Here is a 12987-nt window from a genome sequence, read left to right as displayed (position 1 = left end):
AATATGGCACAAAATGTACGTGGAAAAAATATCGTAATATTGCAAGAACTTCTCTGTGGGTTTACTATGTTCTGTATGTTAACTTTTAAAGAGTAGATTCAGGGGAGTTGTTGTCACTTACGTTTGCAAAAGATAATGACTTATTGCAAGTCTAACAGATAATACAGGACATCTGTCTTTCTTAATAATGGAAGTATCTAACATTACCCACTAATGCAGATTTTTCTCCTTATGAGTATTTTAATAATTTGTTCATCCTACGTAATATTTGGTTTTCTTTAAAATAAAGTGAAGTAATTTACAAGCATACTATTGGGATACGTGACAAGTGAATGAATAGTTGTACTTTCATAGTCTCACAGTGTATGGGTTAATCATTAAACAAAGTAGCTTAGGAGCAGAAATGTATGCAGCGAAAGTGATCATGAAGGACAAAAAGCTTTATTAATACCATAAAGCAGTGAGTAGAAAGCACTGTGCTTTAGACTAATGTATTTTTTAGTGGAGCAAAACATTTTCAGTAGCTGGTTTTTTTCATAGTTGCGCATGCATCTTTGTAGTTGGAAAATAGTATAATGCAAGAAAGGCACCTGCAGTTACCATCAAAGTACAAAACCTAGACAAAAGAGCAGAATTAGAAAGGATTTATTTGAAATTGTAGGTGTCCACAGACTCTTTCTAAACACTAAGTTACCATCTGTTTTGGGATATAATGATGTAGAAGCCTTTGAAGATCCTGCTTGAGCAATGCACTTCTTAACCTTTACTATTATACCAGTGCTGTTTAAGAAATATTTTCATTGTGTTGGAAACACGGGTTTTTTTATGTGTTGTGACATAATAAATGCTTTTCTTTTGCTTTTGATAGAAGCATATGGGCTTCATTTATTTGGCTTCAAAGAAAAAACAAATGGGTAGATATTCACAATAGGAGAAAACAGCTTATATTGGGTTCAGCTTTGTGTTTAGAAAAATCATGTCTAATTAAAATCCTACGCCTTTCGTGAGATTTAAACTTGCATTTATGGAATTTGAATGTAGTTGCACTTCCGGAATGTTTAAGTAAGGCTGAGTGCATAAATATGTCTGTCTGAAGAAAAGGAAAACATAAAATTTCAATTTAACTTTCTTAAGGAGTATCTATGTAGATGTTCGAAAATATAAATTGCAAAATAAATGGTATAGCTTGGGTAGCTAGTTTTTTAATTTTTGAAATTTCTTAAAGTATAAATTTATACTCAGAAATGATATGTTGAGAATTCTGGTTTTTTTTTCATAGATACTACAGCCAGAAAGCAACCATTTTAATAATGTTGCATTCAACAAATTGTAGTGAAAGGTATTGCTTTTTTTAAACTCAGTTTTAAGAAGCTGGTGCTGATAGTGATTGCCATTGCAGAACAAAGAGTTCTTTGTTTGAAAATCAAGAAAGTTTTATTTTTCCTAATTCTTTTTTTAATGATGAATTATATGTACTGAACCAAAGTAGAGGCCTTTCAGTTTGTTTCTTTGGGTATTTTTTCTATGCTGTATATTAGAATGCCATTAACATAAGCAACCTAGTGTGAGGAATAAGTTTCCAAGCATTAAGAATATGGTCATTTCCCCCCTTTCATTTATTGGAGCAACTACAAAAGGTGGTGAGCCAGTGATTACTGTCATTTTTGGGGGAGCGAAGTTGCAGCAATATTCGTGCAGAAAACCCTTATGTTATATTTCTGCCCTTCTAAAGAAAAGATTTGTCTCCTTTAATGCTAGTCTTCCTGGGTATTCATATCCTCTCTTCAGGGAAGTACATAGGAGATCTAGCAATACTTGTTGTCTTGAGAGTTTCTCTTTTTCTGGTAAGTGAACCTTGACAGAGGATATGGAGAGGCATAGCCTTCAGTACATCTTAGTTTGAAATTGGACCATGATAATTACTTCTAAAATTATCTAACTACTCTTTTTCTCACTTTGTACTAATTTTTTCTAAACTAACTGCTGATGAAAATTTAATTGGAATCCCTGGTACAAACCTTACTCAAACCAGGATAGGACATCTGCTACATTTCCTCTGTCCATAAATCCTATGTCCTTAATATAGGAAAGCTCATCTGAGTTTACCATAGTAAGGTTTTGATAAATATGGTAACTATTACTCATCCACTTGTTGATTTCTGGTGTTTAGAAACAAAACCAATTTGATTTGTTCTGGTATTGATTACTTTCTTGGCTGGTTTATAAAATTAGGTCTTCTTTAAATGTTCACTTTAAATATAGATGCTGTTTACCATTTTGCTGGTACTCTGAAAGCTCAGACATCATCTGTGACATAGTAACAATAATGTGCATATGGGATTGCTTCAGCCAGTTCCCATCAGTGCATCAAACTTGCTCAGTCTGAACACGTCTAATATATGTAGCTATTCATGAACAAGTTCCTTTTCAAAGCCAGTCTCCAAATTCTCCCTTTGTTATTGTTAGTACTGATAGTTTTTGTAATTGTTATAGCTGTATTTTGCGACTGACTTCTACACAATTACTCAGGAAACTTTAAGGAGCTTGCTGTTGGCTCTCTGCTGTTTTCTGGCTGTTGTGTGCCCTAACTTTAAAAAGGACAAACTATTGCCCTATCAAAAGTAGCTTAAAGTTTAGATGAGAGCTCTTCCTTTGAAATATGGAATGCATAGATATAAATCCTCTCAAGCTGAGAGTGGCAAGAGTTGGGATCTCTGAATTCTTGACTCAATGTTGTAGTCACTAAGTCATTAGAATAAAAGGATTAGGAGACATCCTTTGGCAGCCACTTTTTAAGATAAAATGTAGCTTCCAGAAAGAGTGGAGGTTTGTTCTGAGGGGGCTGAAGTGTCTGGTTAGCTGCTTAAGTTCTGGAGAGTAGTGAGAATTAAGATATGCTTCTCGGTTAAGTATGCTGTATAGTCCAGCCACCAGAGGCTTCTGGTGCTCAATAGATAAAATCAATGCATTAATCAGGGAGTCCCCTTAGCAACAGCATAAGTGGATGCAAACTGTACTTAGTTTGGAGCTACCTGGGTAGGTTCTGTATTTCCTTTAGAACCTAATCCTACATAATGAATATTAACAAAGTTGTCAAGGAAATTACTGAAGGCTTTCGATGTGTACTTGCTTATAAAGTGAACTCCATATTTGTATGGCATTAGTTATAGAAATGAAAAAGTCAATAGGGACTCTTGAATTCAGGAGTCAGGCCTAGTCTGTGTTATCGTTTGTTTTGATTGGTTCTGTCTGAGTCGAAGGTTTGTGTGTGAATAATATGTAGCTTGTTTAATTAACTTGCTTCCTTTGTTGCACTGCTTAAACTGTAGTGCTTATCTCCTTCCGTCCTGCCTGTTTGGATTATACTTCATTCTAGGAAATGTATAATACTGCTATATCTTAACTAATTTTTAACAGTGCATTCATGTATGATAGAGCTATATGATAAAGTACAAGGCTTGTAACTTGATGTTCCTATTACAGCCTTCCATAACATATTTTTGTAATTCTTGCAATTGTTCTCTTGGAAATAAGTTCATAAATATGTTTGCTTCTTATATTTTGGGCAGCCTTTTGCCTGTTTTGCTTTCTAAATTTAGAAATTGCATTCAACAGCAAATCTTTTTACTTTACAGAAAAAGACATGAAGAGCACTTTACCACATCCAACCATCAGCAGTTTAAATGAAGACAGCAGTGTTTTACAGAAGTCTCTCAATTTAGAACATACTTTAAAGAACCTATCTGTAAAAGATGATGGCAATTCACATTCCAGGAAAAAACGTTTTCTTTCCTATCCAAGATATGTAGAAGTGATGGTTACAGCTGACACCAAAATGGTTCATCACCATGGGCAGAATTTACAACACTACATACTAACACTGATGTCAATAGTAAGTAAACTTAACTGAAACTGCTAATAATTATGAACTTATTTCTAGTCTGTTTTCTCTTATACCACTTCCCTGTCTTCTGGTTTGATTGAATTCTGTATTAAAGCAAAGAGATTCCATAAACATAAAAAAAGTAGGGCCAAAACTTCAGATTATGGATCTTTTCAGTTTAATACAATAAGGTGTGCAGGTAAAATGCTGTGACCTATTTCCTGATTTGCTATTGTGTTAGAAGAATTCTTAAGCTTCAGTAAGTTAAGCATATGGATTAATTACAGCAGGCAGAGGTTAAGACATTGAAAAAACGCTTGGTTATAGTAATCATAGTTTTTCAAGTAATATCAAATTAATATGGGTCAGACTTTGTGTTGGCATCATTTAGCTGACCTCTTTCTGTGGTGAATTCTTTCTTGAACCAAGAGTCACTTCTTGTATTGATTCAGGATCCAGTAAAAAAGAAGCTCCGTAAAATCAAAAGGGTTATCTGTTGAACCAATTTTTTGGAAAAGACATACTAAAATATTCTGCATAGTAATTATTTCTAGATTTCTCTCCTTCCATCTAGTCAAGAAGCTTAATTTATATGAAAATGTGTCTAACATTGAGCTTGCAGAATAGCTTTCTAGTTTCCACTGATATCAATTATTTTGCTTCATAGAAATGTCTGGTGCCATCTAAGATGCCATTGGACATCTGGCTTGGCATCAGCTGCTGCTTCACATAGGTGTGCAAGTCTCCAGTAGACCTTGTGTTGTATCTGCCAGTTCCACACAGGTGTCTGATGATCTATAAGCATATGAAGTGACATGAGATAATGTGTCGTTACGCAACTGAACTGAGTTCTAATCACTCAAATATTTAGATCTCCTGTTGATGGCAGTAGAGGTGCTGTCATCTATTACACAGATCTAGGCACCTAAATGTAGAAGATGGGATTTTCTTTAACTTTTTTTAGGAAAAATCATGACTTGGAAACTGTTTTGGTTTTTTTTACACCACTTTACAAAAAGATGAAATGGAACATTTCCTCTGTAATTTTCATGAGGCACTTTTGTGATTATAGCTAATATAATTCCCAGTGTTCTTAAGAACATCGTTCCTGCATATATAATTGTATGTTTGACTGCTATTCCTTACAAAGCAATGATTGTGTCTTTATTTACATAATTGGACTTGTACTAGATAAATAGGATATGCATTTTGGAATTGCTAAAGAGAGTCTATAGAAACTGTTTTTAAGGTCTAGCATTTAATATATACACATATGAGTGAAACTTGGTATTTCATTCTTGTATTTACCTATCTATGCTGTAAAACTAGGGCTTAGGGAAGTTATTGCTGGCTTTGAGGTAATAACAAACAATAAAACACTACATCTTTAATGGGAATTTAATATCTTTCTACTGTGGTATTCAAAATGATGTATAGATGGCATTTTCTGGCAGCTCTCATTCTACATGTACATCTGCTACTTCTGAAGATAATACTGAAAAGTTTGTTAGAACTTTATTTCTAGAAACACTTAGCTTTATGTTCTGCTCTATAAATACAGATTTTTTTTTTTAAAAAAATAAGATCAGATCTTAATTCAGAAAGATTTTCTTCACAGTGCATTTAGTTTCTTCCCCCCTGCCCCAAGAATGCATATCTCAGCTCATATCCCTTCTTTTTGAAGCATTTCAGCAATGTTATAGAATCACAGGATCGTAAGTTGTAAGCAACTTTTGGGTGTAATCTGATCCAACCCTCTAATCACATACATATTGCTTTGTCAAGCAATTAAATAATGCATGTGAAGATATAGTCTTCAGTCTCTTCATTCTTCTTCCCCATAATAGTTATTTTTCAGTAAGCTAGTAATAAATGTGAAGAATAGGAAGACAAAGGACTGCCACTCTTTGCTATGTAATCTGTGTTAGAATTCATCAGTATGCAGGTGAGTAATTTCTTGACCCACAGCCTGTAAGTGTTTGAAATACAACAATTTTAATCGTATTTCATTACTCATAAAGGGAAGAAATGAAACTATTAAATTTTGTCCTTTCTGCCATCATGCAGATAGCTTTGATTGTTAAATTTAACTGGTACTTTTGTCTGGTTAAGCAACTTGTTCTGTTACAGGAAACTGTCAGCTTGCTGGCATTTTAAATGAATCAAGTGTTATACTCTACTCTTATAATCATTCTGAAACTTTTAAGGATATTCAGTTTTGGCTTGGATTCTGAAGACTTAAAAAGTTGAAGCGTGTAAATTCCATTAAATTTTAATGAAGCTTAGACATCCAGTCCTAGAAGATCCTTTGAAATCTGGCCCATTTTTCTTCCTTTTTTTTGTTTTTGGTATCAGAAAAGTCACCAAAGTAGATTTGCTGCTATAAGGTACTGGTTTATGAGTGGAAAATAAGAACTGAAATATACCACTAAATATTTTTAGGGTTTTAAGTGTCTTGTCACTGATCCAATTCAACCTGAAAAGGCTTAACTCACAGCATGCAAGTAATCCCATTGAACTGGAACTGGAATGCATTTTCTTATTTCTTTAAAATTGCATAAAACTTGGCAGGGTAAGTATTCACAACATTTACACTATGTCTTGGAAATACTTACTTGTTCTGATTGAAATATGAATTCAAAAGCAGAAGGAATACCTTTGCTATATGACTTCATAAAAACTTGTGTTGAAATACAATAGTGACATTATTTAATGTGAAACAGTAAATAAAATTATAATGAAGTCTGTGATTGCTTAACTCGGGATGTACTTTCTTGTTCCTCTGAGTGATGCATCAGCAGAGCAGGCAATAGGTGCTGTGCTGCCTTAATAGATTTCGTAGCCGGAGGACTCTATCATAGGCATATCATGCTGTGACTATTTGAAGTCCCTAACACAAACGCTTGATCTTAGCAACTGAAATAATTCATTATGACACTGAAGTTTACTGTAAAAGTACCAAACCTTCATCGAATTTGGTTCTATGATACATTTTGAGATACTGTCCTAATTTTCTGAATCAGGATTCCTGACATCTTTTTAAGAAATATAGTGCTTATATAGTTATTTTTGTAGTAAAAAACTTCTTGGTCTGTTCTTAGACTATGCAGCAGGAATTAGACTTGTTGCTTATCTTGACATATGGATATTTATATGGGCATGAAAAAACCCTACTGCTTTTTAAATTGTGACTGCTCTTGTGTTCTAGCTCCAGGGTGCCTGTACATTAAATGTCATAATGCCTTATACCTCTATACATCTTGAGGTCCACCAGCTACTACACAGGTGGAAATTTTACAGTATGTAGGCAGGTCCATAATTGCCCACTTTTACTGCTGTTAGTGCTATTTACTACCATTGTCACCTAAGAGCTGGTGGGCGTGGTTGTTGATTAGGTGTTTAATCATAGAATGCCTTGGGTTGTAAGGGAGCTTTACAGGTTTCCCCCTGCCCTGCAGAAGCAGGGGACATGTTCAACTAAATCAGGTTGCTCTCAGCCCCATCCAACCTGACTTTGAATTTTTCCAGGGATGGAGCCTCCACTACTTCCCTGGGCAACCTGTTCCTGTGTTTCACTCCCCCCATTGTAAAATATTTCTTCCTTATATCTAGTCTAAATCTACTCTCCCTTAGTTTACAACCATTACTTCTTGTCCTTTCATACCAAGCCTTGCTAAAAAAGTCTGTCCCCGTCCTTCATATAGCCCCCCTTTAAGTATTTGTCTTTGACTTTCGTCTCAGTACAACAGAACTCAAGGTCTGTCCTTATGGTGAAGCCTCAGTATTATTTAATTATACAAAGGTCTTTCTCTGAGCTACCTGGGACTTGTCTCATGTATAAGAAGATGTTTTGCCAAGCAAGGCCCATACATCTTTATCTTAGTAGCTTCTAATGGCTAGAGAAACATGGCTATGGTTGTGCCTTGTGAAATGATATTTTCAGTTAGCTTCTTTCAAATACCGAAGGGAAGGATGCTTTGACATCTGAGCTGTGCATGATGCCATTTTATGTGATCAGATTATAGTCTTGGTGCATATTTTCATAAAAAGGCTGTGTATGATGATGATTCGTCGCCACTTAGTGAGTTACTGCAATATTAAAGGAATATCTTTGCAGCCGTCTCATTTCCAAGGTAGAGATAAGACAGAGAAGAGACATTCATAGCATGGTGACTCACCCTTTAAAAGGAATATATTCTTTCTTTTTGCTTCCACTAGGGCCCTATAGGGTGTCAGCTGTAACCTCTACTTGGTTAACTTGGGGGATGTTAGATTGGAGAGGACTTGGATGAAGGGATAGGAGGTGTCCTAAAACTCATAGGAAAAAGGAGTAACTCTGAGGTGTGTAGGTATACTTGTGCAAGTATGCATGAGAATTCTCTTCTGGCATTAGGTTTCACCATTGAAATCACAGATTTGTACAGAAATACGGATAAAGCAAGATAGGGACTGACACCAGCAAAAATAGCACAGCTCTCTCATTCTCGCAGTGAAGCAATAAATGTGATGACTCTTTTTTTCATCTCATAACCTAAGACAATTCTGCTGTTTTATGAAATATATGTCAGAATCAGGATATGGCAGTGGAAGAGGTGAAAGAGAAGTCTCCCAGATCCTGGATATCTCACAGCCTTTCAGCACTACAAGGATAAATAAGAGATTTTTTGAGCCTGCAAAAGACACGTGACCCAAGAGATGTGTTTCTTTCAAGGGATGTGAATATTTGTATTCTGGTACCATGGTTGTGTGTTACAGGCAAGACAAAAGGAAAAGAGACCTTGTGATACCATATTTAGGAAAAAAGAGCTGAAGAAGTCCGATTTGATTTTCATTTTTACTTGTTTTTTTTAATTTGGATTTTTACATTTGCTTTATCTTCCAGCCTCTATTTGTACTTGCTGGTTTACTAGCTCCTTTTCTAAACAGGGTATTTTGCAACAATTCACAGTCTCACTTTAATGATAGGTAAACCAGGGACATCAGCAGAAATTAAACTTTGATGTGACCAAGTTACTTCTAGTCAACTGGCAGCCACAGCTGTGGTGACGACAAGATCTGACTTAATCTTTGAGAATTTTGTGAAAATGAAAGCTGTGATCACTGAAGGGTGACTAGCTTTATTTACTTATATTTTTTCCCTTTCTTTGTTGCTGTGTGGTCTGAATTATTAGGTAGGATGGATGCTGGTTTTAAGAGTGGAAAAATCTTTTGAAACTAATTTCCCTTTGTCCTGTCTATTGCCTCCTACTCCTGTTAAGCCTAGATTTAGATCACTGTAAAGTAGATCTGGAAATGTTAAAGAAACAATGTATTCTATCAAATTCCAATCTCATTTCATCATCCTTTTTTGTGAATGCTTCCAATAAGAGACCACTGAAAGAGGTATCCTTAGGAGGCAGAAGTAGGCAGTACTTATTTTTAATTAAAAAAATAAAAGGATAATTATCTCATATTCCACATCCTTCATACTTCTGTGCATTGACCTACCATTTCAAGTGTCAGTTGATGATTTTAGCCTCTACAGTTCCCTAGGTAAATCTTCAAGTTCGGGTTTTTTTTTGTGTTTTTTTTTCCTCTTCACACATGTTCAGACAGCCTGCAGAATATACCCTACTTTACTGGCTAGGGCATCTCACTATCAGCACAGAGTCTTGCTCTTTGAGCTTTTGAAAGCAGTGGTGATAAATTAATGTTTTGGAGGTCATGAAAGTGGCCATGAGATGAAGGATCCATATTTTAACTCAGATGTAGGGTTTATGAGAGACTGTATACTTTAGATTCTGAGAATAGCTGCTGGCCTTGGCCGTCTAACTGACATGATTTCGGGCCTCAACAGCTCTTCAGACAGAGATAGCCAGTTCAGATGGTGCATGGCTATGGTGTTGAAAGTTCTGCAAGAGATTCTCTTCCGGTATGCAATGAGGTACAAATTGTATTTAGAAACTCCCCGAATACACAATGGAGCTTACAGGAAAGCTGGAGGAGAGCTCTTTATCAGGGAGTGCAGTGATAGGATGAGGGGTAATGGTTTTAAAGTGAAAGAGGGCAGATCTAGATTAGATATTAGGAATAAACGTTTTACTGTGAGGGTGGTGTGGCACTGGCACAGACTGTCCAGAGAAGTTGTGGCTACTCTATCCCTGGAGGTATTCAAGGCTGGGTTGGATGAGGCTTTGAGCACCCTGATCTGGTGGAAGGTGTCCCTGCCTGTAGCAGCGGGGCTGGAACTGGATGATCTTTAAGGTTGTTTCCATCCCAAACCATTCTCTGATTCTATGATCCATCAATTACAGTAATAACCATAAACAAGAAATGCTACCTTTTAATCCTGAGAAGATTCCATCTTAGATTCCTTGCCCAGATTGTTCTAGTTGCCCAGGGTCAGAAATCAGCCTTCTTCTCACATGCTATACTACAGAAGGCATTTGAGAAACTGAGGAGTAACATTGCACTGAAGGTTGACTGGTTAATGTTCCCATCCAGTTCTCAATCTTTTTGCCTCTTTCACCTGATAGATACCCTTGCAGAACTGCATGAGTCCTGTATTTGTTTTTGTCCACTGTGTCAAGCGTCGTTGCTTCAGATGACCTCCATGCTCTTTACTTGACAGCCAGTGAAATGCAGCTGTTCCCTTGATTCCAGAGCTTTCCATTCCAAAACAAGACATTAACTAGACAGCTTTTCAAGTTACTTGTAAGATGTTTTTGACTAATCTAGTTGCCTTCTATGATGGAGTTTCTATGATGAAGTGACTGCATCAGTGGACAAGGAAAGAGCTATGGATATCATCTACCTTGACTTCTGTAAGACATTTGATAGGGTCCCCCACAATGCTCTGGCTGCTAAATTGGAAACATGTGGGTTTAGTGGGTGTTAGACTGTTAGATGAGTAAGGGATAGGCTGGATGGCCAAGTCCAAAGAGTTATAGTCAGTGGCTCAATGTCCAAGTGGAAACCAGTAATGAGTGGTGTCACTTGGGTTCCATAAATAATTACTAGTTAATATATTTATCAGTAATATAGTGGGATTGAGTGCACCCTCAGTAAGTCTGAAGATCACACCAAGCTGAGAGATTCAGTTGATTTGCTTTAATGGAAGGATGCTACCCAGAGTGACCTTGACAGGCTTGAGGAATGGACCCTTGTGAACATCAGGAAGTTCAACAAGTCCGAGTTCAACAAGTCATGCAGCTGAGTTGGGGCAATCCCCAATATTAGTACAGACTAGGAAATGAATGGATTGACAGCAGCTCTGCAGAGAAGGGCTTGGGGATACTGGTGGATGAAAAAATTGGACATGAGCCAGCATTGGGTACTTGCAGCCCAGAAAGCCAACCATATCCTGGGCTGCACCAAAATAAGCATAGATAGCAGGTTGAGGGAGGTGATTCTTCCTTTCTGCTCTACTCTCATGAGGCCTCATCTGGAGAACTGCATCCAGCTCTGGGGTCCCTAGGACAAGAAAGACATGGACCTGTTAGAGTGGGTCTAGAGAAGGGGCACAAAAATCATCAGAGGGTTGGAATATCCATCTTATGAGGAAAGGCTGAGAGTCTTTCAGCCCAGAGAAGAGGAGGCTCCAGGGAGATCTTATCGCAGCCCTCCCAATATACAGAGGGCTCATAAGATTGAGAGAGACTAAGGCCTTCAATTGGCAGGATGAGGGGGTAACAGTTTTGAACTGGAAGAGAGTGGATTTAGTTTGGATATAAAGAAGAAATCTTTTATTATGAGTGTGGTGATAGGTGCAACAGGTTGTCCATGGAAGTGCTTGGAAGAGTAGAAGGTCAGGTTGGATGGGTCTTTGAGCAATGTGGTCTAGTGGAAGATGTCCCTGCTTATGGCCAGGTGAAGTTGGACTGGATGATCTTCCTTTCCAACCCAAACTATTCTAGGATTTTATTTAACGTATTTATATTGCAGAGCCTGTTTCAGCATTATAATCTAGACATGAACCTGTATGATTTTGTTACTTGTTCCATAAAAGATCTTTATGTTAATGCTATGTGCACAAAATCTTCTTGTATAGGTTTATGCTGTAACAAATTCTCTGTTATATGTGACTCTTATATCAAAGTAGTAGGAAAATGAGTCTTTGGGACAAGTGTCTTCACTTTAAAGCCAAAGATCCTTGCAGATTTTATTTCAGATTCTTCTCTGACATGATTTTGGAATGTCATATGAACCTTCTTCTCTTTCTTCTTTGGTTAAAAAGAAAGCCCAGAACTTGAAATATTTGAGCTGTAATTAATCTCCCATAGCCTCATATATTTGAAGATTAGACACCTTGTCTCCCTCCGTAGTAAGGGGGTAAATAAATATAAGTCGTATTACCATCTTGTATGAAAATACATATATCTAAATATGTATCTTCAGATAGGCATGCCTACGTAATAGTTCATCCTTTCTCCTTCTCCGTTGACTACTGAAGGAATTTAGACGGCCAGCTTACTGTTAGTGGCATGAGCTGAGATGTATGTGATAAATGTGTTCTGTTATTCTAAGAAGGTAATTCATTGAGGAACGTGTGTTGACTGTTTGTGATCTTTCATGAGGACGATAAATATTCTCTCTAGGTTTATCAAAGTGGATCTCAAATGATAAGAACACATTATAGGCTTGATAATTTGTGGTAGTTTAAAAGTAGTTTTGATAGTAGTGAAATGGTAGTTTATTCCATTAAAATTTAGATGACCCCTTCTGCCTACATAGTGCTTGATCCTTTACAGGCACCTGTTCTTTGATAAAGGTATTCTAAATGTGTTTATGCCAAACTGACCTCTTCAGTGAGTGCTTGAGAGATCTGCCTTATTCCCACCTTGAAATAACTGGACGCTTGATGGTTAGTAACCAAGAGTGGAGTCCATATGGAAGGAAGCAGACAATGGCTGTGCTGCTCTGAAAGGTATTCTCCACCTGGATTCCAAAACTCATGCTCTTTCCTTACCCTTATCACATCCTTTATTTCTAGCTCATGTATCAACAAAAGAACGAAGGACAACACTACACATTGTGCTCCCTTCAGTTCAGGGGAAGGTGGGGTATAAGTCAGTGGGAGCCCGTGCTTTGTCAGTTCCAGCTTTTAGCAGAATTACTCAGTCTCA

General features: G+C 36.9%; 1 protein-coding gene across 1 annotated transcript in view; it reads left to right on the top strand.

Annotated features, from left to right (window-relative positions):
* The window catches only part of ADAMTS20 (ADAM metallopeptidase with thrombospondin type 1 motif 20), an 84029-nt gene that overhangs the window by 12299 nt on the left and 58743 nt on the right, over positions 1 to 12987 (top strand). Inside the window, exon 3 of the mRNA XM_069866147.1 lies at positions 3636 to 3892. Within this exon, the coding sequence (XP_069722248.1) occupies positions 3636 to 3892 (257 nt within the window). The remainder of the gene's footprint in view (positions 1 to 3635; positions 3893 to 12987) is intronic.

Source organism: Phaenicophaeus curvirostris, chromosome 1 (genome assembly GCF_032191515.1).
Source record: "Phaenicophaeus curvirostris isolate KB17595 chromosome 1, BPBGC_Pcur_1.0, whole genome shotgun sequence".
NCBI classification, from domain to species: Eukaryota; Metazoa; Chordata; class Aves; order Cuculiformes; family Cuculidae; genus Phaenicophaeus; species Phaenicophaeus curvirostris.
The sequence above is the reverse complement of the archived record's forward strand: the minus strand, read 5'-3'. Positions and strand labels throughout refer to the sequence as shown.